This window comes from Thrips palmi, unplaced genomic scaffold, assembly GCF_012932325.1.
Source record: "Thrips palmi isolate BJ-2018 unplaced genomic scaffold, TpBJ-2018v1 HiC_scaffold_15, whole genome shotgun sequence".
Classification (NCBI taxonomy): domain Eukaryota; kingdom Metazoa; phylum Arthropoda; class Insecta; order Thysanoptera; family Thripidae; genus Thrips; species Thrips palmi.
Genome location: NW_023144624.1, coordinates 8045752 through 8071233, shown reverse-complemented (window position 1 = coordinate 8071233; position 25482 = coordinate 8045752). Strand labels below are relative to the sequence as shown.

At 65.4% G+C, this 25482-nt stretch overlaps 1 protein-coding gene across 2 annotated transcripts in view; it reads left to right on the top strand.

Annotated features, from left to right (window-relative positions):
* Nucleotides 1-25482, top strand: part of LOC117641343 (scavenger receptor class B member 1) — a 51938-nt gene that overhangs the window by 14401 nt on the left and 12055 nt on the right. Inside the window, exon 1 of one of the 2 annotated variants that reach the window (XM_034378580.1) lies at nt 21638-21946. The exons of the other annotated variant lie outside the window; for it this stretch is intronic. Coding sequence (XP_034234471.1) covers nt 21886-21946 — 61 coding nt within the window. The 5' untranslated portion in view covers nt 21638-21885. Of the gene's footprint in view, nt 1-21637; nt 21947-25482 lie in introns of those variants that run through there. 2 annotated transcript variants of the gene reach the window in all.

Here is a 25482-nt window from a genome sequence, read left to right as displayed (position 1 = left end):
GCCCAAGTGCACTGTAAAATCGGGAGCGGTCGGTATTTGAGTCGGTAAAGTGTAGCAGGGCGCTCGGCGGGCACACACGGTGGGGGAGGGGAGCCGATACCTTTGTAGGTCCAAAGGGCGGGGCGGTGGCGGGCCGGGCCGGGCCCCAGCTGGCGCACACAGCCCTAAGGGCCGCGCTCTTCCCCGCGACCCCTTCAGCACTCCTCCCCACCAGGGCCAGCCAGGCCAGCCAGGCCAGCTGGATCAAGGGAGGGTGCACGGTGGCTATCTCCCGCCGCCACCACACTGCCTGCACTTCCACAGTGCTGCTGCCGCGGCAGTTGGTCCGAAGGTTTTTTCTCTCAGTACGTTTCCGTACGAATATTCCATGGCCCGCGACCTCTCCTTGAAACGCAAGCCCGCTCGCTGATGGTGCCCGCTGGCCGCTGGCCGCGCCGCGTGGCGCCGCGTGACGCCGTTCGCGTGTAGTACCGGCGTACCGGCATCGCTGCCTCCTGCCTCATGCCGCGTCCGCACATCCAGGCGTCATGATGACGTTGCTCGCCCCGCCTGCCCCGCGGCCCCGCGGCCTTGTGCTGGTGTGCCATTGGCCGGCCCTCCACAATGGTGGCCATCATGTCCACGAGATGCGCGACCGATTGGAACCGAAGCAACAGCGGAGTCTTTCGCCTGTCCCACTGACGGTTTGTCTGTCAGTCCGTCTGTCCGTCTGTCTGCCCGCCTGAATGTCTGTCTGCTCGTCTGATTGCCTGTCTGCTTGTCCTGTCCGTCTTCTTCCGCGTGCCAGTCATTAGTCCGTCATGTGGGTGTCGTGGGAATGCACGTGGCGGCCCAGTGCGAGCGCAGCCTGGCTCAGCCCGGGTACCTCGCGCGCAACCGCAATCATTTTGGGCAGGTCTGCAGGGCCTGCAGGGCCTGCAGGGCGCCGCACCGTGCGGGTGTGGGTGGGCGTTGCCGGCGTTGCCGACGCGTGCCTCGGCGTGTTGTGCGCACGCAGGCCCACGGCCACGGCCCACGCACCAGCGGCCCCTTTCCCTGGCAGGGCGTCCGCGTTTGCGTTCGCACAGACGGTCTAATGAGAGTGGATCGAGGAAGATGGTCCAGCACCACCGGACCGGGGCGCGGTGGAGGTGGCCGCGGTGGCGGCGGTGGCCACGCTGCTCGCATGCACGTCGGCCGGGCGTCCGGTGGCACCGCGCTGACAGTGGCGCCGCGTGGACCCGCCGCGTGGACCCGCCGCGCAGTCCGTGCCCTTCTTTCGGACAGCCGGCCCGGCCAGTCAGTTAGTGACCGTCCGCGGCGTCCGCGGCACCCGTGTGATTGGCGTGCAGGTGCTTCGCGGAGCCCCGCGAGGGTGCCGTCCTTCTAGCCGCCGGGTCGTCCGGATTCACCGAGGGCGCGCCGCGCTCGTGCGGCAACGGCCGCCGGGGGATTACTGAACGACGCGCCGTGCCATGGTGCACTCCCACCTGCCCGCCGTGGCCGCGGCGCCGACCGCCGCCCCCAGGATGAGGCCCATGCCCGCCAGGGCCGCGGCCGAGATGCGGCGCAAGGAGCGCCGGGCCATCATCCGCCGGCTCGTCGCCTGGGGTGAGCACGCCGAGCACTGCGGAGACTGCGGAGGAGGGTGGCGGCGGCCAGGGTGGCGCGGCCAGGCCTCCCCCTCTGGGACGCCGTTTGCTGCACGCGGAACGCAAACGCAACGCAAACGCAACGCGGCCAAATCTGGATATTTCCATAGTGGGATTGCGCAGCAGACGACACTCGCTTGGGCTATCGCAAGGACGCATCTGCCCAAAGCTCCGGAGCGGGTCGTGCCGCGCGCGGTGACGTAGTGCGGCCTTATCCCCCGAGGATCACAACATCACATTGCGAGAAGTGGCTGTACATGCACTGCACATTCAGATTCACATGCCCGACACGTCGCCGGCACGCCTCGCGCCACCTGCTGCCCGGCAGCCCGGCCAGCCTAGAGGGCTGGTGGAGGGGGCGCGCCGAACGCCGTGGAGGTAGGCCACACTTCGCGCTCCACGCACCGCGGCGCTGGGGTTGCCTGCCTGTCGGGCGGCCGGCCTCGGCCTGCCTCGGCCCGGCCCGCGTCCTCCAACTGCCAGCAACCCTCTGGCTCTGCACGCTCTGCACCTCTGCACTCTGCACACCGGCCACGTTCCGCGGTAATGCTTTCTACACCACACCTCTCGCGTCTCGGCCAGGTCTCGGGCCGGGCGAAAACTAGAGGCGTCGGCAGACGACACAAACGTCGGCCGTTGATCCGAGACCGTTGTGCGCCGACGTGCGCTGACTCGGCTGCCTGACTCAGCGGCCTGTCATCATGGTGCCTCGCCGACCTCGTTCGACAACACTGCATCCGCAGTTTCTGTTTTCATTAGAGGTGAGCCCCCTCCCCGCTCTGCCGCCGCTTTCGTACAGTTTATTAAACTAGTTTAAAAGAAGCGCGTTTTAGTGCCGCCTCCTAAATGGCAGGGCACGCGCACCATTACACGCGGCAGGCCCGTCGCTGGCTGCCAGGCCGCCGGGCCGCCCTACCCCGCGCCGTCGCTACTTAGGCCCCTGCTGGAGCAGCGAGTGGCGCTCTCTGCGCGGCGGAGTCTGGAACCACGGCCGCAGTCTCCGCCGCGCGGAGTAGCGCCGCCCTGCACTTGCCGCGCGCCGCGTGGGGTATGGAAAGCAGAGAAATGTTGCATTTGGAGGGTTTTGACGTCCCCAGTCCAGCCGAACGCGTTTGGAACGGGTTCAACTACTCATTCGCCATTCTGGGGAACATTTTTATCTAGGAAAACAAATGATTAAACGGCCTCTAATTTTTAAAGTTTAAAGTTCGTCGTAATGTTCTCGCAGGGTTGGCTCATCGGCTTGCGGTTTAGCTAGTCGCTCTGCGCCCGCGGGTTGGCAACACTGTCTCTGCGGCCGGCGAGCGGGCTGGCGGTGGCTGGCGGTGGCTGGCGGGTGGCCGGCTCCAAAGACCCGATGCGCATACCGATTCGGCCTCACAGCTCCCTAGGCCAGCCCGGCCCGCCCAGCCAGTCCGGGGACGGGGCTTCGCTTCGTTTCTCGTTCTGGTCGCCGTTTCTTGCTCTCGGCCGGCGTGTGACCGGTGTCGCTGGAGCCGCTGGTGCTGTTTGTCCCAAACCGCCGGAATGCTCCGCTCGCTCCGCACCCCGCGACGGCCACGCGGTGCCCTGGCGGTGCCCTGGCGGTGCCCGCGGCCAAGGCGTCGGCCAAGGCCACGCACTGCGCCCTAATCACCGCACGCGAGAGTCGAGAGTCAGTGTCACAGCGCTTCGTCGCTCCGTCTCTCTCGCTCCCCTGCGGCCTGCGGCTCGTTCCGTGGGCGCGAGAGAGACGGAGCGACGAAAGCCGCTGCAGCGGCGCGGCCCCGCGTCATTTGGCAACGCGACAACGACGTGACGCACCGAGCCCGTCCGTCCGTCTGGGCCGCGTCCTCCTCGGTGACGCCGGACCCGCCGGACTGCGACCGTGACGCTGACGCACAGAGGCCGCGGTGGCGGCGGAGGCCTGCCTTCTCATTCCGAACTCTGCTTTCGTCTCTCTCCATCGCACTCGTCCTGGGGCGTCCCGCAGGTGTGCGAGAGAGACAGAGCGTCGAAAGCGCTGTGGACAGGACAGGACATCGAGCTGCTGCCTGGCCACCCTCCGGCTCGGCGTCGTCGCCCGGCTTGTCGCCCGGTCACGTGCCGGGGTGACTTTCCACATCTTCCTCCTCGTCTCTGCCGAGGTTTTGGTTTCGGAGTCGGTCTCGGAGTCGGTCTCGGCAGTCTGCACACGCTCGCGTTTTGTTTGTTCTGGTAATGAGTGGCGAGGGGGCCGTCGGTGCTGCAGTGTCCGGCACGTCAGGTCGGCCAGCATGGCGGCCCGGTCATTTTTCAAAAGACGTAGTGTTTCTGTTCCCTGCTCCTTCCCGCCTCCTGGCTGGCTGGACCGGGCTGGACGCAGCCTCGCAGCTCGCGTCCCTGTTTGTGGCCGCGACTTCGCGTCCCGAGAGTATTTTCCGCCAAAAGCACTTCTTCGGCCTAAGAGCACTTGTTCCGGCCGAGAACATTCATTTTTCTGCCAAGAGCGTTCCTTCCGCCGGATCGCTTCGAGCAATTTCGGGCGTCGCCGGACGATGGTGATACCGAAAACGCGACGAGACGAGACCGCATCGACAGACGTCAATGCCACCCTCATTTCCCAGGCAGGGAGCAGGGCGCGACACTGGCAGGACGCCGGTATCATTCTCTATATGACAGCGCCAGTCACATCTAGCGATGCATTTCGTGGACGGCGCCGTGCCGCCGCCGTGCCGCCGTCGTTAGCGATCGAAAAGTCCGTGCTAACGGCCAGGCCTGCATAAAACGGCAAAGCAAGGCCGCACAGATACGTGTCAGCACGCACGCGCGGGCAAATAGGCATCATACACGCCGAGCTACGTGCACACACACACACGCGCGCGCGCGCGTGCTCACTAATCACACACGTGTACCTACACTCATACATGCGGTCCCCACCCTACCCCTTTCCGAAAAGGAGCCGCCCTATACTATTGACTACTGATGGGGCCGCTGAAGGGCATTCCTCGACCTACGGATGGGCTGGCTTGGTTCTGGAAACAATAAAAACTATTGGCATGTTGATGTGCACGGCGATAGGCTGGTCCCGGCGGTCCTACTCGACGGCCATCGCAGGATGGCCACGGCACCCCACGACACCCCACTGGCACGGCGGCGGCGCGGCACGACACACTGTATCGACCAAGCGATTTAGCCTGACGCCGTTCGTCCCATTCCCAGGAGGCTCTGGCGACCGGCTTTCGCGTGCCGCTCGCGTGCCGCTCGCGTGACTTTGGCGAGCCGGGCCGCCGCGACGCCGCGTGCGTGAGTTTGCCGCGAACGCAACGTTTATTGGCACTGCGACGATGGCGTACGGCTGGTATGGCGTATCCAGAGCAAGGCACTGCGAACGGACTGCCGTGACCCGCGGCCGCGCACGCCACGCACGCCACGCGTACCGCACGCGCGTCGCGCACTCGAGTCGCTGGACGCGACGACGCGACACAGGTGTGAATGACTGTCGCATCGCGGTGTCCGACGGCCTGCCCGACGCCGTGCGTGTCACCGAGACTGGCCGGATTGGCCCCGCCGCCCCGCCCCGAGGCCGACGACGACGCGGATGGCGGCAGCCAAGCCAAGGCGGCGGCCCACTGCGCCACATCACGCGTGCACGCCGTCCGTCCTCGTCCTGCCTCCTGCCCTCCATGTCCATGGCGCTGACCGGGACGACGGGATGCTGGTCGTGTATACTCGGCCAGCAGCAAAGTGGCGTGACGCAAGGAAAGCGGGAGGGGGGGGGGAGCAACGGGACGCAACGATTCGATTACTGTTCCGAAGACGTGACCATACGTGCCATAATCAGGGCAGATCAGCGGCACAGCGGCACTGTGTCTGTGTGTCCGTGTCTCTGCCGGCCGGGCCGAGGGCCGGGCCGAGGGCCGGGCTGGCCGTGGAGGCGATCCGCACCGCAACCATAACGGACTGTCGCGACCAAGCCCAGTCCGGCAGGCTGGTTCAGACTGCCTTCTCTCTCGCGCTGGCGGAGCATCCCGATGGTGAGCGAGCGAGACAGGGCATCGAACGCGGCATCGAAGCACCGCGCCGAGTCGGCCTGCAGTGCAGTGCCGTGCAGTGAACTTGCCCCGATACCGCGGGCACCGCTCGCGGCGTCTTGCGGTCAAGGGGTTCCAGTAAACGCTTTACTTTTCCCCGCCTCCTAACGCAATCTCTGGACTCCGGACGCCGCAAGTCTTAGTTATCGCGTTTCGCTGGAACGACGCAAGTGTGCACGTGCATCGCCAAGTGATATTTGCGGTAAATTAGAACACTGCCGCCGCGCTGCACCGCGCTGCGCCACCACACCAGTGAGAGCTTTCGCAAGGCGGTGACTTGCCCAACGCCTGCGAGCGCCATCTAGCCATCTAGTACCTGATCTGCGTGGCCGCGGCGCCGCGGCCATCTGTGTGACGCGAGACGAGGGCCGTCAGCGAGACGTCAGTCTCCCTTCAGACAGGTGCACGGAGTCCTTGGGGAGCGCGAGGCTCGCCGCGAGGTCAAGGCGACCCCCCTGCCGACTCGGCGACTCGCCTCGCATCACAAAGGTCGCCCCGTCCACTTTTTCTTTTCCTTTTCTACTTTTTACACGCTCTTCATTGCGTATTCCTTCTTAATCACTTTCGTCTGGTATCTGGCCGGCGAGGCTCCTCCGCGGCTCCGCCCTGCCTTGGCATTGGGAACCAGCATCTCGTTCCTGCTCCTTTTTCCAAAGGAGCACCAATCTGTCGGGGCACATCCATCCAGGAAGCGGACAGCAGAGCTGCTCCCCGCCCCGTCCGCCGGCGCGGCATTATTCGTATTATTCGCTCAAAAGTGTTTTCTGCGCCCGTCTATTTCCTGCTCCCGCCGGCTCCAGGCTCCAGCAGACTGATTCGGAGAGTCGTTTTCGTCCCTCTGTCTCTCACAACCTGAGAGTGCGAGTGAGACAGCGCCGAAAAACGACTCTTGTTAGCCGGAGCAGGGTCGCCGCCGTCCCGATCGCTGCATGTCCCGACGCCGCCGCATGGCATGGCTGTCGGCGTGTTACGCTGTGCCTGGCGGGCTGGCCGGGCCGGGCGATCGCACAGGCTGCGTTTACACACTGGCTGGCTCCAATTACGCGTTACGCGCCGCCTTCCTCTCTCCTCCTCCCTCTCTCTCCCACGCGGCGGCGCGCCCGGCCCGAGGCCCGGCCGGTGCGAGTGCGACAGCAGCAGCCCTTCCGTTCCGATCGGCTTCCGGGTCGGCCCGGCCGGCGGACTGATTCCGCGAGTCGTTTTCGTCGCTCTGTCTCTCTCGCACCCACACGCGACGCCCCGTGAGTGCGAGAGAGACAGAGCGACGATCACGCCGCTCGGAAGCAGTCTGCTGGCGTCCCAATGAGCGCCGCGAGCGCCGGCCGGAATGGAATGGACATAAAAACCGGATGGGCCGCTCGCTGGCTGGTTGGCTCGCTGGAGCCGCGCAGGCCGCGCTCATGACCGCGTGCATCATGCGTTGCGCCAAAGTCTTACGCAGTGCCTGTGGACTGTGGGGTGGGCCCACTGGGCACGCCTGTAGGCAGTGTCGCGCCAACAGGCCGACGGGCCAACAGGCCGACGGTGCGAGCGCTGCGCAAATATTATGTGTGCGAGCCGCGGACCGCGAGACCGCGCCGTCCTCCGACCCGACGGTTCGCCTCTGTCGCGTTTATTGAGACCGTGCACCGCTCTCAGTCCGGACAGCTCCGTCGTCGCTGTCGATCTCCCATGCCCACGCTCAGCACTACAGTGTGAGAGAGACCGCGGCGAAAGAGCAGTCCGGCATGAGCCTGCTGCTTCGGGCCGTTTCTTTGGACGGCGCACGAAGGTAGCCGCGGACGCTTTGCAGGGAGTGCCGCTGCGACGCTGCGACGCTGCGTTCGACCGAGCCGGGTCGGTCGGTCTTCCGGCCCACTTGCCGACACCAGTCCGCCCCGTCAGACCGGCCTGGAACGCCTGGAACGGCCTGGAACGGCCTGCCTGCACTCTGCAGGGCTCGGCGGCCTGCCCGGGGAAGGCCCGGAAGGAGCCCCCGGGCCGCGGGGCCGGGTCCCGGGTCGCGCTGCGTGACGTAAGGCCGCATAACGCCACGGCACACATCGCACCGACACTTTAAGGCGACCCCATTCATCCTCTCGGGTGCTTACTTCTTAGGGCCCCGTCATGTGGTCTCAGCGGCCGAACCGCGGCGCCTTGGTTTTGCTGAGGAAGGGTTGGTGCTTGGACCACTATGACGACGACGACGACGGACCCCTAGCTGCAGCTCTGCCCCCCACAAACCAGGCTGCTCGTTGCTGACGCTGGCCGGGTGACCTCGCTCTCGGTTGGTACTCTCGGTGCGCTTAGGTGCATCCCGGGGCGGGCGGCGGGTGGCGCGCCGTGCACCGCGTTACCTATGAACTTCAGCTTCCTTTCTCTCTCCGTCGCGGCGGCGGCCCCGGCGGCCAGGGCACAAGTTTTCGTAATCGGCCGCTCCACCGCGACGCCGCCGCCAGCCGAGGGCTCCGCGGCACGGCCAAGCACGGCGCCCCCCGCGGTCCCCATCAGGGCCCAGCAGGACCCCAGCAGGGCCCCAGACCGCACCTTTTTCTCCAGGCCGCCGAGGATGGCCCCGGTGAAGGGCGGAAGGCGACTACACTGCGGTTCGGCGGGCCTGGGCGGCCGCATCACAGCCTCCCGCGCGGACTGCGTGGTGGAGCGGCGGAGCGCTGGTGTCCTCCCGGTACGACGTGCTGGAGGGCGTCGACTTGTCTGCGTGTCCGCGTGTGTCCCCTGCTGCCGCCCGGCCCGGCCGCGGCGACCTCTGGCTGACGGGGACGGGATGGCCCGACGGCCCGGCGCTGGAAGAGGTGACCGCGGCGGCCCGCACGCCACGCCACGCCGGTGAGGCCGCCGATGATCCTCCACCGGCAATTAGAAGCGGACGTCGGAAATAGTTTGGCTGGCCGAGGGGCTGCCCCTGCCTGGCACGCGGCCCGGCCGGGCCCGGCTCACACGTCCCCACGGGCACTGTCTCCTTTTTCCGACAGATTCGCGAAGGCTGCGAGACGAGACGAGCGCGTGGCTGGCCTCGCCTGCTCCTCGGCGGCGGCGACTTCTATTATTCCCATCGGAAGCTGCACAGCACAATGGGGAAGCGTCGACTTCCAAGTCGCGCTCGATCGGGCCTTTTGCAAAAGGAACACACGGGTACTTCGCACACAAAAACTGCGCGCGCGCACACCAACCAAAACAAACACTCGGAAAAAACTTGATTGGTCGGCCGGCCGAGGGTCGAGGGGTCCCGGCCTGGCCGGCCTGTAGTCTGTAGTCTGTAGTCCCGGGGACAGGCATCACCGGCATGCTGAGGCTGGCTGAGGCTGCCCGGTGTATAATGATGGAACTGCGGTACTTTTCCACCCCGCCTTGCTCCGCCTCGCTTGTGGTCGCGCCGGCTTGGTCCGGCCGGCCAGACTCGCACACAATTATCTTACTCAAAGCTCTCTGGATGTCCTCACCGGAGACGGGTTTGTTTCCCTCTGTGTTTTGGCGGGAGGTTTCGCCTGCCCGAAAAGAAGCTACGTTCTTGCAAATGTCCGCCAACGTGTCCAGAGTCCAAGCGCGTGTGTGGGGTGGGCCGTGGCCGAGCACCCCGAACACAGCGCGCGGAGCGGCGGGCCTAACCTTGCGGGCGGGTGCGGTCAGCGGCGGCCCAGCGCGGCGGCGGCGGGGGGCGGGGCGGGCCTGGTGGGGCGGGCCCGCGAGGCGAGGCGGCAGCCGGTGATATAATATTAGAAAGTGATTTTTGTGATGCCGGTCGGTGCGGCGGTGTGGCGGCGAGCGCCCTGTTTGGCTGCTGCACTCTGCATGTCCCGTCGCCCCGCTGCACCGCCGGGCCAGCACGGCCAGCACGGCCAGCACGGCCGGCCTGGCGGGGTTCCGCGATGACGGCGTGGGCGTGTCCACGTTAGCGCTGCCGGCGCCGCGCCCCGGCCCGCCGATATTGCGCCCATTGTCTGGCACACTGCACTCCGCGGCGCGCCCGCCGCTCGCCTCGCCGCCCGGCGCGACGACCCCCGTGTTTCCCTACGCGGCCACGCGGTCGGCCCAGGCGGCCCGCGCAACGCGTTGCGTCCTCGCCACTAATAAACAGAGCCGCGGCACCGCGCCGTGCCGTGCCGCCTCCCTGTGGATTGTCATCGTAACCCCTGCAGCCCGCTGCTCGCTGCTTGTGAAACGGGTCGATCCGATCTCGCGCTCCCGTCGGCACCCTGCCTCCCCGATGAGCCGCGGCGGTGGCGGTCCGAGAGAGTCCGAGATGCGATGCGGCCTGCCGGCGTAACCGCCTCGATGTGCGCGTGTTTGGCTCTCCGACAGGGATAGGGTGGCCGCTGGTCGGTCATCTGGGCCACGCCGCCACGCCGCCACGCCACCCTGCTCTGGACCAACCGGGCGGACCAGCCGCACCAGCCGGACCAGCCGGTGCAGTGCGTGGCCGCGAGAATGGGCGTTGCGTCACGAGGAAGGCGAAGGCAGACGGAGGCAGACGGAGGCACCGCGCCGACGGCCAGCTCGCGGCACTACTCGGACTCCTGGAGGACGACATCCTTCCGAGACTGTCCGCGAGGCCCTTCCCTCCAACTGCCTCCGCGCGCCGACCGTTGGCTTCTCGCTGGCCGTCGTCGGGGGCCTCGTTCGCGCCTCGTCGGCCCGCCTCGGAAAAAGAATCAGAAACACCGGCGGCGTGCTCGTCGCGCTCGTCGTCGGCCTATCAATGGAAATCTGCGCGCTCGCTGTATGATTCCCCCACCCCTCCCCTCCCCTGCTGCACCTGTCTGCACCGGTCCGCGGTACTTTCACTCCGAGATCTTGTCACACGGCGCCCGGGCCGCCTCGCCCCGCTGCTCGCCGAGTGCCCCCGTAACTACACTACGCTACGCGGTCATTGTGGACCGAGGCGCCCCCTGGCCCGCGTGTGGCCAAACAGCCAAACAACGGGCAATGTAGGTCGCGCGGCCGGCTGGACCTGGACGTCCTCCGCGGGCATGGCCTGCTTGTCCACCACGAGGATTGGGGCCGGCCGGCCGCGGCTGTCTGTCTCGCCCGGGGCGTGGCCGGCGCGGCTAGGGCCGTCCAGGACTCGAAGTGCACTCACGTGCTCACTGCGCACGCGCACGCACGCAGCCTCGCCTTATCTGCATGTGCAGCCAGTGTGACGCAATTTGGCGGCTATCTACATCCTACATCCCGAATGGCCGTCCGAATGGACTTTTTCCGCGGCCCGGATTAATACGTTCCAGTGTAATGGTGGGCTGTGCGTGTACGCCTCGGCGCGCCTCGCCGGCCCTACGGCACTCTGTGTCTCTCGCACTCGAGGGGCGTCCAGAGTGTCGGCCTGCTACTATTTTCTGCTCCTTAACCGCGTGTGGCCTCGTTGAGTCGGCGGCCGTTTTGTACGTTAAGGCCGAGGGGCGCCTCCGACCACGCTCCTTTTTGCGGAGCGGAGACTTTGAACCGTGGTGATCGTCTTCGACTTTGAGACTTATTCGAGACTCCGGGCTGCTTGACGTCACGCGGTCACGCGGTCAGGCGGCAGCGCGCCCCGCGCCCGGTGGGCTGGATGCTGGCTCGGGTCCAGGCCGTCCAGGCCGTCGACGCCGTCCACGCCGAGGCACCGCGGTACATCGCCGTCCCCATCCGACCACGGCAACCGCGGTGCTGTTGACCGCCCCGCGTGTGCGTTCCAAATTTTTCCTCCACCGCCTTGTCTCGCCATGCAAATAAACGCCCCTCGTCTCCGCCGAGGTAACCGCCAAAAAAGAAGCGATTGGCTGACTTTGCGTAATTACCCGTCGGGACGCGAAATGCTAATCGGCTGTCGAATGTTCGCTGTGACTCGGGGACGGCACGGCCAGGGCAGGGCACGCCAGGGCACGGCCAGGGCACGGCCAGGGCACGGCAGGGCACGCCACGGCCCAGCCCCAGCGGAGCGTGAACGGAGCGCCGTCGTCGTCGTCGTCACACGTTGCAGTTGCGCCGATCATTCCGCGCTGGTTTTCCGTTTCGGTTTGCTGATTTCGTCGTTATTTGCCGCGTCCTTTTTCTCTTTTTTCGCCCTGAATCCGCCCCGCATCCGCCCCGAATCCGCCCTGCTGGCGGGGAACGCGGCACGCGGCGTCGCAACCGGACCGCCGCTGGCCACCAGACACCAGAATGTGTGTCGCGAGTCGCGACGCCGAGGCGAAGCAAGCAGCGAGCAGGTGGGGCGGCCGAAGGGGGGTACACTGTTACACTGGCCGAGGCAGGGGCAGGGTGCTGACTGCCGAGGCTCGGCATCTCGTAGGCAAAATAATTGCGGTAGGCCCCGCCAGCCCCGCCAGCCCCGCCCCAAGCCATGCCGACACTGCGAAAATGACGGCGCCGTCGCCACGCCAGCAGCGCTTTCGTCGGCCTGTCTCGCCCCGTGGGGCCGACCGAGGGGCCGACGGGGTGCGAGAGGGACGGGGCGACGAGGCGCGGCGCGTTTCGTTGCGAAGGCGACTATGTGGCGGCGGCTGGAGCGTGAGGCTAAAGAGTCGCACAGCGCACCGCCACTTCGAGAAAATGAGTGGCCGCGCTGATTAGAATATCCCCGCGTCGCGTCGCCGTCGTCGCCGATGACGTGGCGCGGCTTCCAGTGGCGCGGCGTTCCAGAAACGCGATAGGCACGCCGCGTCCTGGCATCCTGGCATCCAGGAATCCGCGACTGGACAAGCGGGGCGTCAGCGCGACCTCGCGGACCAGCCCAGTCGCCGCGTGTGACGTGGCAAGTCTAAGCAGAAGCGGGCGGCCGCTTTCGGGAACGGTGACGTCACTGCTGGACCAACCCTCGCCTCGCGCACGCCAGCGCAGCCTGGCCTGGCATGGCAGGCGAGGCCCAGCGCGCGTGGCATGCCGTGCCCACGGCCCGCGGCCCGCGGCTTGTGGCTCGGCAGGTTCGAGTCGAGCCGGGCAGCCTCTAGGCGGGCCGTGGCCGAGGCGGCTGTTTTTTCTGGAGCCGAGCCGAGCCGAGTCGCGCCGCGAGGATACGAGTCCTCCTTGAACCATCCAGCCCGGCCGGACGACTAGACGAGGCGTCCATGCTTAAAAAAGACGCCGGAAGGAAAATGTCTCGGGAAAATAGATACTCCAGGAATGGCATCTTTTAATTCCTGATTCCCAGGGCGAAACAGTGCCGAGCACCGAGCACGGCATGCAGGGCATGTGGGACACGCGTGTCGCGCACTTGCAACAGACTGACTGACTGACTGGCTCGCGTCCTCACCGCACGGCGGCGCTCTGGCGGCGGGCTAGCTCAAGAGCGTTTCGTCGCTCTGTCTCCCTCGCACCTCTCCCGGGCGCCGCGCGAGTGCGAGGAAGACGGAGCGACGAAAGCACTCTTCGGAACGAGCCTGGCCGTGCCCTCGACGACGTGATTCAGGTTGGCTTACCGCAACGCTCTGTTCGCGCTGTTGGCTCTGTTCAACCCCGTCGCCGTCCAGTCACTCTGCCCCCGGGGCCCCACGGCCCTGCGGCCAGGCAGAGTCTCTCTCGCACCCCCGCGGGCCGGGCCGCCAGTGCGACGCAGACAGAGCGACCAAACGCCGAGAAAGGCGTCCCCGACAATGGCCCGGCCAAAGGCCCGGCCAAAGGCCCGGCACACCGTGGGCCAGAAGGCCGGTGGAGGCGGACAAAACTCCGGACGCGTTTTGAGCTCCAGAGTCGCTAAGCAGCAGGCATGGGCAGTAAAGTAAAGTAAAGTATCGCGATACTCTATCGCGATACTTTTTTCGGTAAAGTATCGGTATCGCGATACTTTTTTCGGTAAAGTATCGGTATCGCGATACTTTTTTCGGCAAAGTATCGGTAAAGTAACGCGATACCGATTTTCCTAGTAAAGTATCGAGAAGTAACGAGTCGATACTTTTTTTTTTCTTTTGGAGAGTAGAGAAAGCAAGAATATAGTGGAATAGCCGTGGCCGTGGCCTTGCCCCTTCTCGCCTGCATATTTGTTTGTCCTTCTGGAGGTCCCTCAATCCTCGGGCCTGGAATGGCCCAGAGGGGCGGGTGGGGAGACATTGCGGCCAGCCGACGGCAGCACTGGTGGTCACCACGTGTTTGCTGCACTTTGCTGCTTTTGTGCAAGCAGGTCGCCGGCCCCAGCGAGGGCCACCGGGGCCCGATCAAGGGCCCGCTATGAGTGACACGCAATAAACATAGCACCCTTCTCGCCAGGAAGGAACCAGGCCAAGCGGCCATCGGCGGCTGTGTCTTTCCTTTGCTCCCCCCCTCCTCCCCCCTCCCCTGTTCGCCCTCGTCTTTGATGAACCCCGCGGCTGGACAATTTGCGACTTCATTTCATCTGCAAAGCAACGCTTACCTGCACATGGAAAATATTGTCAGTGTTCAATTTTAAATTTCTTTTCTTTTATTTAAAAATATCGAAAAGTATCGTCGATACTTTTGAAAGTAACGGTAAAGTATCGAGTTACCCATCGCAAAAGTATCGGTAAAGTATCGCGATACTGAAAATTTTGATAGTATCGGTAAAGTAACGCGATACCGATTTCAAAGTAACTTGCCCATGCCTGCTAAGCAGGACTCGAACCGAACGTGTGACCCCACCAATGGATTCCTCGTCCGGAGAGCAATCCATTGGTGGGGTCACACGTTCGGTTCGAGTCCCCTTAAGCGACTCTGGAGCTCAAAACGCGTCTAAGAGTTTTGTCCGCCTCCACCGGCTTCTGGCCCACTGTGCGGCAGGCCGGCACCGCGGCACGTGTTTGCAAACAGCTAATCGGCGGCGTGGCACGGCGCCGCCAAGTGCAGCGTGCAGCGCAGAATGCACATGGTGGCTGGAAACACTCTCCGCCACTTAGAGAAAAGTGAAGAATAAAATCTAGCTATTACTGCGGGGGGGTCTTTAAGAATGCGATGCGACTTATGGATGGAAAGAGCCTGAAGGAGTATACAGTGGTGGCGGCCAGGGAAGTCCCAACGGCAAACACTCACTCACTCACTCCGGACGGAGACGTTGCCACCGGGGTGCGAAGTGATGGCAAACTTGCAGTGGCCAACTCATCAGAGCATCGGCCCGCGGCCCATCGGCCCGGCCAGTGAACGCAGGGACGCAGTCAACGCACCGCGGCGGCGGCACGCCGCGGTGTTCGCAGGCGGTCCTAAATGGACTGGCCAAACACGACGCACAGCCGTCGCAAACACGCCCACCAAGGCCCCGGGTCCTTCGCTGCAGCGCCTGACGGCGATGCGGCCGTTCAAATTTCTCGTAATGGCGGGGAGGCGGAAAGACCGAAAAACCTGAAACGCCACGCGGAAACAAGGCCGACGGACATTCGACTGCGCAAAAGCAGTTGGACTTGTCAGCACGTCGTACTCGTTACTCGCACACGCGACCGGCAGTGCCGCAGCGCGGCAGCAATTAGACACTGTCAAATTGGCTCATCTGCGCCGCGTGCATCGGAACGCTGGTATCACTGTTTGTACAACGGACGACCTCGCCGGCTCGGCTTCGACCGGCGGCCCCGAAAAACCAATCCACACGAGTGCCCTGCCCCCCCGCTGTTGACCCAAGTGCAAAAATTTGGTGTTGTTTGCGCGGCGTGCGTCTGCGTGCTGGTGGCCGAGCGTCGAGCCGAGCGTGCCGGTGGCGGAAGTCGATATTTATTTGGTCTCCCGGCGTCGCGGCACTGCGCGGCACCTGGCGTGGAAGAGTCGGCTCACCGCTCACCCGCACGTCCATCCGGTCGGCCGTGCCGATTGTCCATTCGATTGGTAGATTGGTAGCGACACAGGCCGGCTATAGGCCACAGGCCACGCGGGTCGTGATGCCGGCGGTGACGCCACTGTCCGTCAAGCGCCCCGCCGCCACGCGCATTTCGAGCGGCCTTTCTGTCTCTCTCGCACCTTCACGGGCCGCCCTGCGAGTGCGAGAGAGACAGAGCGATTTTCGGACTCAGCCCGCCGGGCCCCACGCCCGCCCGGTCGATACCTTTGTATGCACCGGCTGCTCCCTGCGCTGCCCGCTGCACGAGGCTCATTTTTAGTTTCAGCTTCTAAATTTTGTCATCGTCTTGCTTGGAACAATGCGCGGCCCACGCACGCGGCACGCGGCACGGCAGCCTCCTCCAGGCGCCCGAAGAATGGCCGAAGAATGGCCGAGGAGGCGGGGCGACACTGGAGGCCTGGAGTGGCTGAGTGCGGGCGTTGCTCAAGCCGCGTTTGTGTCGTCGCGATGACGACGACGACGACGACGACGACGACGAGGATGATTGGCGACTTTCAGGAGCATAAACAAAACCCGGGCGATCCCAGTGCATACACCGGCCTTGCACCACGCCTTTCGGCAGGGTGGTGTCGCAAAGCGCGGTTTGGCGAGCCAGCAGTGGCGCCGTCCTTGCGCACCTCGCCGTCGACCTGGGCGGACCTGGGCGCCGGCCGACCCGGACGGCGTCGCGACGCCTCGCCGCGCATCTCACTTTCCCCGGGGCGACGCCGGCGCCGGCGCCGGACCGTGAACGCCGTGGTCTGGGTGCACACCGCGTGCGGCGCGCCGCGGCGGGGGCGGCGTCGTCGGCGGCCTCCAGTTGCGGCGCGGCGTCGCGAGGACGCGCACCAGGGCCGCCGCGAGCACCGCGAACGTCGTCGCGGTCTGTCCGGGGTGACGGGGTCGCGGGGTCGCCCCGCCGACGCGCGGGGGTGCTGTAGCGTCGGCTGTAGCGCGTGCTATGGCAGGTTGGTGGTGGTCCCGGGGCGCGCCTCCGGGCAGGCGCCTCCCTTCGCTTCGGCTGCACTGTGTGGCCGGCGGTGTCCCTCACCGACAGTTATTCTCTGACCGTCCCGCGACGGGTCCGTCCGAGACAGGACAATGCAGGAAGCCGCCTCCCCGACGCCGCGGCGGCGCAGCGCGTACGCGGTCGTGCGCGCGTGTGTGCCTTTGCACTTGATTCTGCTCGGAAAGTCTCCCAGCTTGTCAAGCTGCAAACGGCGTCGTCGGCGAGCCGTGTGCCAAAGTGCCGTGGACCTTGACCTCGGCGGCGCCCTGGCGGCGTGTGTGCTGTTGAACTGCAACTAGTGCCTGGGACGGGACAGAGTACGTGTTAACCGCGCGTCCTCTGAATCTCTGATTCCTTTTTTGCGGCCGCGTCTACGTTCGTACGTTCGTGCATGTGAGAGCCATTGCCAAACGTCGCCGTGGAAGACTTCCGGTGGCGGCGCGGCGGCGCGGCCTGTCCTCCGCGGACCCGGAATGCTGATGATACTTAATTCGCGGTGCCACTTAATCGGCCCGGTGCCATTGTGCTGCGAACGGAAAAAAATAAAAGCTGCACCGAGTCATTCTGGAGTAGCCTGATTCCGAACAGTGCCCCATCTCTCTCGCACCCCCGTGAGTGCCAGAGAGAGAGGGCGACGGCGGTTCGGAGGTTCGGACTCGGCCTGCGGCACGCAGCAGCACTGCCGCCGCACTGCCGCCGCACTGCCGCCGCACTGCCGCCGCACTGCCGGTGCGCGATGCTCTGTCGCTCCACAATTACGGCGAGGGAGATGAAATGTAGCGGAGCGAGAGAGAGGGACAGAGACAGGGAGAGAGGCGGTTGCAGCGCGCCTCATTACGTTGCCTAACTGAGCACGCCTGCGTCACCGCCAGCCAGTACGCCAGCCAGCCAGTCCGCCAGCCAGTCAGCCCGCCGGGCCGCGGCAGGAGCGCGAGGATGCTAACAGATTGACGAGTGGGTTCGCTATGCTTCGCGCTCCGCGCTTGGCCGTGCTATCAGCCCCGCTTATTGCCCCCGTGCTGTTAGCACCTGCAGCGCGTCCTTCGTTTTTGGCTTTTGGCTTTTGGCGCGCCGTGCTCGGCCTCGGCCTCGCGGACAGCATGGCGAACATCGCTGCTTGGGGCTCCAGGCTGCAGGTTGAGGAGGACTCATCGAGATGGCTATCGGGGCGCTCCGCTGCACTGCTATACCCGTGCGAGCGAACGGCCCGCGCTGTCTCTCTCGCACCCACACTGGGCGCCAGTGCGACGCGACGCCAACAAGGATGCCGGGCGATGCGCCCTTCCGTGTGCCGACAGGCAGCCAGCCTTGGGATTGGCTGCCTTTCTAGTCTGTGTGCTGTACTGAACACACACTGCCAAGTGACGCCAGGGAGACCGGGCCGGGTCGCCGATTCGGACTTCTTGTCGTCGAGTCTCCCCCGATAAGATCCTGGCGACTAAAAGGCATCAAGCAGGAAGGCGTCCTCCTTCAGTCGTGAGGAAGGTCACACTTTTTCTCTCCATTTTTTTCTCGCGAGAGCTCTTTGTTTTTGTTCTTTCCTTCTCCTCCTCATCTCCGCTTGCTCCAGCTGGGAAGTATAGAGACCGGGGCGTTCTCCGGAGTTCCTTCCAGGAGCGCCTCCAGGACGCCGCCTCGCCGCTCCTTGCCTCGTTCCAGCGAGAGTTCCAGCGGGAGCGACGGAGACGGAGAGTCGCGACGTATCCTCGCGCGGCCAAAACCTGCTCACTGCCCCGGCCGCCCCGGCCCCCCGGCGGCATTTCAGGTTCCGAAGTGGCTTGGTGGTCGCCGTGGAAGGCACGGCCGGGCACGGCGAGGAAGGCGTCTGGGAGGACTCCCCGTCCTTGTCCGGCCGAGGCCGGGCTGCGGGCAGTGGCCGGCCCCGTGGCCCCCGTGCCCCGTGGGCCCCTTGGGGACGGCGGAGACGGGAAGGCCGAAAGGGGCGAGGTTGCCGGGGCGGGGCCCCCAGCGGGGCCTGGGTGCGGCCGAGCCTTGGCAGTGCTTTGGTCGGATCTTTCTCGACGCCCAGAAAAACAAACTCCCATCCTTGTTTGTTTATTTTTATCAGAGCGTTTCACCAGATTCGAGACTTTATTGCCCTGAGTACATGGAAATTTGTTGGCGGCGTCGCGGTGCCGGTGTTGGTGGCAGTGAGTCCGGCCCAGGCTAATCCGTGCCTCGCGCCTCGCGCCCTGCCTCGAGCCGAGCGTGTTTTGGCCGCGACGCTGCTTGCGTTCCGTGTTTGCACTTTCGCAGCCAACGGCAGCACGTTGACTCGTTCGTCTCTATCCCTCTCGCACTCGAGGGCCATTCTGTACAGGTGCGAGAGAGGCAGCGGCGCTGACTCCATGAACTAGTCTACAGGGCGCGGTGCGGGCCCTCGCGAAGGTCCCCAGCCCTGTGGATGCAGCGTGACCGCGACCGCGCCGTGCAGGGTGGCGAGGGCCATTGTCTCCAGGGCTTCCAGGGGGACACCGCGGAAGCAGCCGCGCCGGCGAGGCCGTATGAGCGGTCAGCGACGCATGCACAAGCACTCGACGGCGTCCAGGCACGTCCTCGGGGCGCGGCGGGGCGCGGCGGGGTGGGCGGGAGTTCACTCAGGGTCGCCCTGGGGGTCGACGACGCCGTGCCGCCCCGCCGCGGCGAGCAGCGTGCACCACGGAAACGCAGGGGGAATTAACTTGAAGATGGGAAGGGCATCAGTGGCAAGCGGCACCACCGCGCAATGGATGCTGGCTGCGCCTAGCTGGGATGCGCTGTCCCACGCCGCCGCCTGCACTGTAACGGGCCTCAGTGCCCGTCGTACTCCTCCATCTGCGACAGGAAGCCGGCGCGGCGGGGAGTGTGGCGCCCGCACGCACGCCGCTGCCACAGCGTGCATCACTGCAGTTTACAGTGCATTTCGGCTGCGGACGCGACTTCCTCGACGCGTTCCTCGACGACGCGACGCGCGCGGTCCATAGGTCGTCGTCAAGGAGATTCCTGCGCCTGGGAGGCTGCGGCTAACGAGTGCCTGATCGCCGCCCGCCAAAACTCGAATAGATACAGCCGAGGTCATGGCAAAGAGAAAAATAGAAACAGGCCGCGGCAGTAAAGGAGGTGCGTGCGCGCTGCGCGCTTCGGGCCTACACTGTACGCCGCACGGGCCGCACGGGCCGTCCGTGACGTGCGTAGAGCGCGGGGCAGGCTCAAGGCACAGTGACGCGCGTCGTGCCGATCTGTGCGTCCGAATGGACAAATTGATCCCGCGCCGGCCGGCGTTGTACCCGCGGACCGGCGTGGCGGCGCGCGGGCCTCGCCGCCGCCTCCTCCGACTCGCGGGTCGCAGTCGGCACGGCCAAGCATTGCCGTTGCCACTTTGGGACTTTCCCCATTGGCTGTGACATAATGTCACGTGGCTGTCCAAACGAGGGGGTCAGCGTGTGAGTGTGTGTGTCATCCTGAGTGATGCAACGTGGCAGGACCGGCTCCACTTCCCGCCAAAATGCGGAAACTGCAGTGTGTTTGCAGCGAGAGCGCGCGCGCGCCTGTCCGAGCTCGGTCGGCCGGAGTCGGAGTGCTCCGGCCGTGTGTGAATGTGTGTGTGGTGGAGAGCGGAGCGGTGGGGCGTCGGTCGCGGCCTCACAAAAGCGAGCACTATTTGTGCGCGGTTTCGGTAAGCGACGCGCGTGTGGCTGGCGAGGCGAGGCGAGGCGAGACGATGGCCGTCTTTAAACATTCCCGCCGCACGTCGCCGTCAACGCGGAGCCGCGGCCGCCATGGCGCCGCCAGCAGAGGACAGCAGAGGACACTGCAGCGTCCTCGCGCGCCAAATACGAAGCGCAGCGCCAGCCTTTGAATGAGGTGGAGGGCGGCGGGCGGCGCACGCACCGCGCAGCGCGCACTCGCACTCACCAGTCGGCGCGCGCTCGGCCCTAGGGCGGGGCGGGGCGGGGCGGGGCGTGGGCCACTTTCTCCGCGTGGTGCTCCGGCGGGGCGGGGCGGGGCGGGGCGGGAGGGCCATTTGGAAGTGCAAAGAGTCGGTATGATCCGCGCGTACGTCCTGCCCGCCCCGGCTGGTCCCGGCCGGCACGCCGCGAGGGTTCGAATCGTGTCCGATTTCACTGGGATGGCTTCGCCGGCGTCGTGGTCCACATTCCACCTGCTCTGCTTGCCGCCGCGAGTCTTGCGTGGGCAGGGCCGCGGCAGGGCAAGGCGTATCGCTCAGACCGTCGTCTCTCCGCCAATCTCAGCGCGCCGTTTCAAATTCCCCGCCAAAACGGAGCGCCGCCATTGGCTGGCGCCGCGCAGCCCGCTGCTACGCTACGTAGTGTGAATCGGTCTCGATGCACTGGAGATGCGACGCGGCGAAGCGGCCGGTTGAAGGAGCCGAAGCCGAAGGGAAGGGCGAATACCGTTCGGCCGAGGCCTAGCCGAGCCTGCTGGGCCGGAGCCTGCCTGCAAGGTGCAGGGCCTGGCCCAGGCCACCTAGGCCCGGCTAGCCATCCTTGCAGTCCTTGCAGTCCTTGCAGTCCTTGCAGTCCTTGCAGTCCTTGCAGTCCTTGCAGTGCTCCAAGGTAAGGCGGGCTGTTCGTTATTGCCCGCCCTCCACTTCTACTCGCGACACGGCGGACATGGCAACCGGGCCTGCGACCAGCCCGATGACGTGCAATAAAGTGCCCCATAGCCGGAACAGTGTTATCACCGGCTCGATGACCAGTAGAGTAAGGAGTGAGGTTCGTCCGGCCGCTTGAGTAAAAATTGGAAGCGTTGTGGGGTTTCGCTGGAGCCTGCTGGAGTCCGCTGGAGTGATGCTGGGGCCCTCTGGCTGCACCGAGGTGCCTTGCCGTCGGCGTGCCGTGCTGCGACCTCCGGGGAGTCAAGGTGCGCGGCGGGGCGGCGCGGCGGCCCGGCATTCCCTTCCCAGCAACCTGCCGCGGCCGCGCGGTGGACGGACGGACAGACGGACGGACACGGACAGACAGGCGGGCCGGCCGCCGACGGGCGTACGGACACGGACGGACAGACGGACCGCCGCCACAACGCAACGGGCGATCGGGCCGCCACGCCGCCGCCGCCACCACCACTCGTTGAGGGCTGCGCGCGGCGCGTTCGCTCGGCGTCCCAGCAAGGTGTGCTCGGCTCGGCCAGGTTCGGCTCGGCTCGGCTGTCGGTCGGCTCCGGCGGGTTCCACTCGACTCGACACGCCACGCCGCGGCCGCCCTACCCGCGCCAGGCCGCCAGTCCACGCCAGTCGCCAGTGCTGTGGCGGAGAGGCTAGCGAGCGGTACGGACTTGGGGCTCAGTGCACGTCAGAGACCCCCCGGCCTCCCCGACGACCGCCACGCCCCCGCGAGGGGTGCCCGTCCCGCCGTCCGCGAGTGCCGTTTTGGATAACCCAGTGTGCCAAGTGAAGCCAGTGGATACAGTGCAGTGTGAGTGCCAGTGCCCCCAGGGATAACACTCAAGACGGATTACTGAGCCGCCAACATGCAGGGCGGCAAGAACAAGCTGGTGGCGAAGCTCAAGAGCAGCTTCCTGCGCAAGTGGTGTAAGTATTCGTGGCCGAGGTGCCTCGGGCTGGACTTGGGGTGTGGACCGTCTGGACGACGGCCGCGCGGCGGTCATGAGGCCGAGCCCGGAGCCACAACTCATGGACAGTAGCGGTGATAAATGAAAAGCCGAGCCGAGGAGCCGATTCGTTGAACCGGCTGATAAATGCCGCCGCCTTCTAGGAAGCGACCGAAGCGACTGCACTACAATCTACAACCGTGCCGTGATTCCCATTATTGCCCCCGAGTCGTCGTCCGATTGTTGACCGAGTGGGGCCTGCCGGCCTGCCGGCCTGGCTGGTGGGCCCGGGCCAACGCCCCTCCACCTCGCCGTCAACACGGCGCCCCTCGCCAACACGATCCTCCGTGCACAGGACGGAGTGCTGGAGGAATGTGCCGGCCGGCCGGGGTTGTTGGCGAGGAAGTCAAGAAGTGGGTGGGGCTGGACTTGGTGCCATTCAACTGGTGGTCGCCGCGCTCGTCGCCTTGCCCTCCGCCTCCGCCCCCCTTCCCCTTCCCCGCGCCTGCCCGCCTGTCGTCGGCACCTCACGCCGTATACCGGGGTCCTCACCTGCCCGGCCGTGCTGCCCGGCCGTCCCTCCGTGCACTCCGCGCCGCTGGAAGTCTCGGAGTGCGCCCAGTGCACCCAGCTGTCTAGACGGCAGAGATTACGCGCGGCCAAGCCGCGGCCAAGCCACGGCCGAGCCACGGCCAGGCCGCCTCGCCGGGGATAACAGGAGAGTGGAAACTGTCAATTTTTGTGACGAATCGCCTGTCCTGTCTCGTCGTTCCTGTCGCCGGTACACGGAAGAGTGGCTCGGTCTTTTCCTCGCGACGAACGAAAATGTACGACTTGGACCGTCCATGGAAATGAATGAATGAATGAATCATTGGGTTTACAATTAAGGTGCATTTGATTGTGCACACGATTCAATGGTTGAGGAAATGATTGCAGAATTCATTGGTGAATGAATGAATGGATGAATGAATGAATGAATGAATGAATGAATGAATGAATGAATGAATGATGATAGGAATGAGATGAGATGGAATGAATGAATGAATGAGATAGATGAAGAGATGATATGAATGAATGAATGAATGAATGAATGAATGAATGAATCGATTGTAGAATGAATGCACGGTTCAACTATTGACGAATGAATGCACGATTCAACTATTGACGAATGAATGCACGATTCGATTGTTGTTGAACGAATAATTCAATGATCGACTGACTGAATGAATGAATGATTCAGTGGCTGAATGAACGCGCGAAGGAGATGCAGGCCGCGGCTGAATGAAGTGCACGGAATGCCCCAGTCATCCCATCCCCGGCCGGTGGCGACTGGACTGCGGCGGGCCGCCCTTGAGCCCCACGTAATCCTTGGATCCCCTTCGCCTCCCTCCCCCTCCCCTCCCCGGGGTCTTCAGTCGGTCATTAGCTCTGTGGCTATCTGGCCGACGGCACCTATTGGGTAATGCTTTCACCTTGGAGGCAACGCGGGCCGGGCCGAGAGGGCCGGGGGCCACGGCGTGCGGCCCCGGCCCCGGCCCCGCTGGACGCGGCCCAGACTGCAGTGTCCACACGAGCGTGCCGTCACCGTGTCACCGTCGCGGCCTGGCCCCACGGCGGCAAGGCGACGCGGGCCGTACCTTCGTCCAGGAGCACGTTCCTCCTTCGCCCTACTGGCTGACCGGCGTCCACGCGCGTCCACGCGGAGCCCCCGTGCGCGCCGCGGAGCACGGCCGCCGCCGAACGCAGTACGCGCCGCGGCCCTTCTTGGCCCGGAGCAGCGCGGCGCGCGGCTGGCCTGTGGCGGCTGGAGGCGCGGCGTCTACGTTTCACAACGCCGCTTACATAAAGGAAAATGCACTTCGCTGTTTGCTCGGTGTCGCGGCTGTCGCGCTAGCGCAACGGGTTCTAATCGACCGCGCGCGCGCCGATCCGACCCACTTCGTTAGGACTGGCGTCTAATAACCATTTTTCCGGCGCCTCGGCGTGAGTGAGTGGAGCGACGCCGTGCCGCCGCGGTCTCGGTGCGCACGTGACGCCGGGCCGGCGGGGCGGCGCGCCGGGCAGCCGAAGGCAGCCGGTGGGAAGGCAGGCCGGTGCGCGGTGCGCGCGCCAGTCACGGCCCGGGCCGGCCTAGCCAGGCCTCGCCGCACAGTGGGCTAGAAGACCGGTGGAGGCGGCCAAAACTCTAGACGCGTTTTCAGCTCCAGAGTCGCTAACCAGGACTCGAACCGAGCGTGTGACCCCACCAATGGATTCCTCGTCCGGAGAGCAATCCATTGGTGGGGTCACACGTTCGGTTCGAGTCCCATTTAGCGACTCTGGAGCTCAAAACGCGTCCGGGATTTTGACCGCCTCCACCGGTCTTCTGGCCCACTGTGAGCCGCCAGGGCTGCCAGGACGGTGCGGGACAAGGCGGAAGGCCGATAAGCAGCTAGCGAGAAGCAGCGCCGGGAGCGTTGGCGTGGGCGCGCCCCGCCGTCCCGGCCCGGCCTCCCCATACGCCCTACGGCCTACTACACTGTCGGCTGTGTTGACCTTTTCCGCACTCACGCTGGCGCTGGCGGACGTCGTTCAGCTCGGCCTTGGTGGCCGGGGTGGCACCGCGGCCGCCACGTCGGCCACGTGCAGCAGGCTCGCCACTCACGCCACCACCATTAGACGCCGTTTAGCCGTCCGGGCTCCGTCGGTACGCACGGGAAGCTAGCGGTGCCGCGGTGCCCTCCTCCAAGCCCCGAGTGTCCGAAGCAGTCCGCAGCGGCCCGAGTGGCGAGCGCTGGCATTGTGTGTTTTGGTTTTTGGCGGCCGCGCCGTGCCGGGGCGCTAATGGGTTGCCGAGTCGGCTTAATCATATGCCGCCCAATTGCGGCAATCTCCGGCCGATTAGTTTGGCGGAATGCGAGGCCTCCTCTCGGCCAAGTCGGCATTACCGGCACGCCAGGCGTACGTTTCAATCGCCGCGTCGCGTCGCCGCGTTGGCAGCACTGTACAGTTCATTGGCCGCGCGCCTTGCCGCGCCACTGCCAACCTGACCATCTTGCGCGGACTGAGTGTGCACTTTGAATCGCGGGCGCTGCTGCACTGGCCAAACATAATGCTCGATGCGCTAAAGCTGGCTAAAGCTCTCTCTGCCCCGCTGCGGGCGAAAGGAAAGGCCAAACACGGAACCCACACTGTCTCGGCCCGCCGGCGGATTGAAGCGTTTTGGTTTATGCTCTGCGCGCGGCGCGAGGCACTGTGGGTGCAACAGCGCGCGCCTCGCCGCCTCGCTGGCTGGAGAGTGCGACTCGGCCGTGCCGTTTTTCAATGCTGGCCGCCTGCCGTGTTCCATGCACACCGTAATGTGGCCTGGCTGCGCCGGGCTGCGCCGGGCTGCGCCTGGGCTCGCTAGCCACGAGGGTATGTTGCATTGCGCTATAGCTGTTCTCCCCCACTCCAGCAGAAACTGGTATTGCGTACCCACACACACACACCAACGCGGCCGTCTCTCTCGCCCCCACGGCCAAGTCCGCCTGGGTG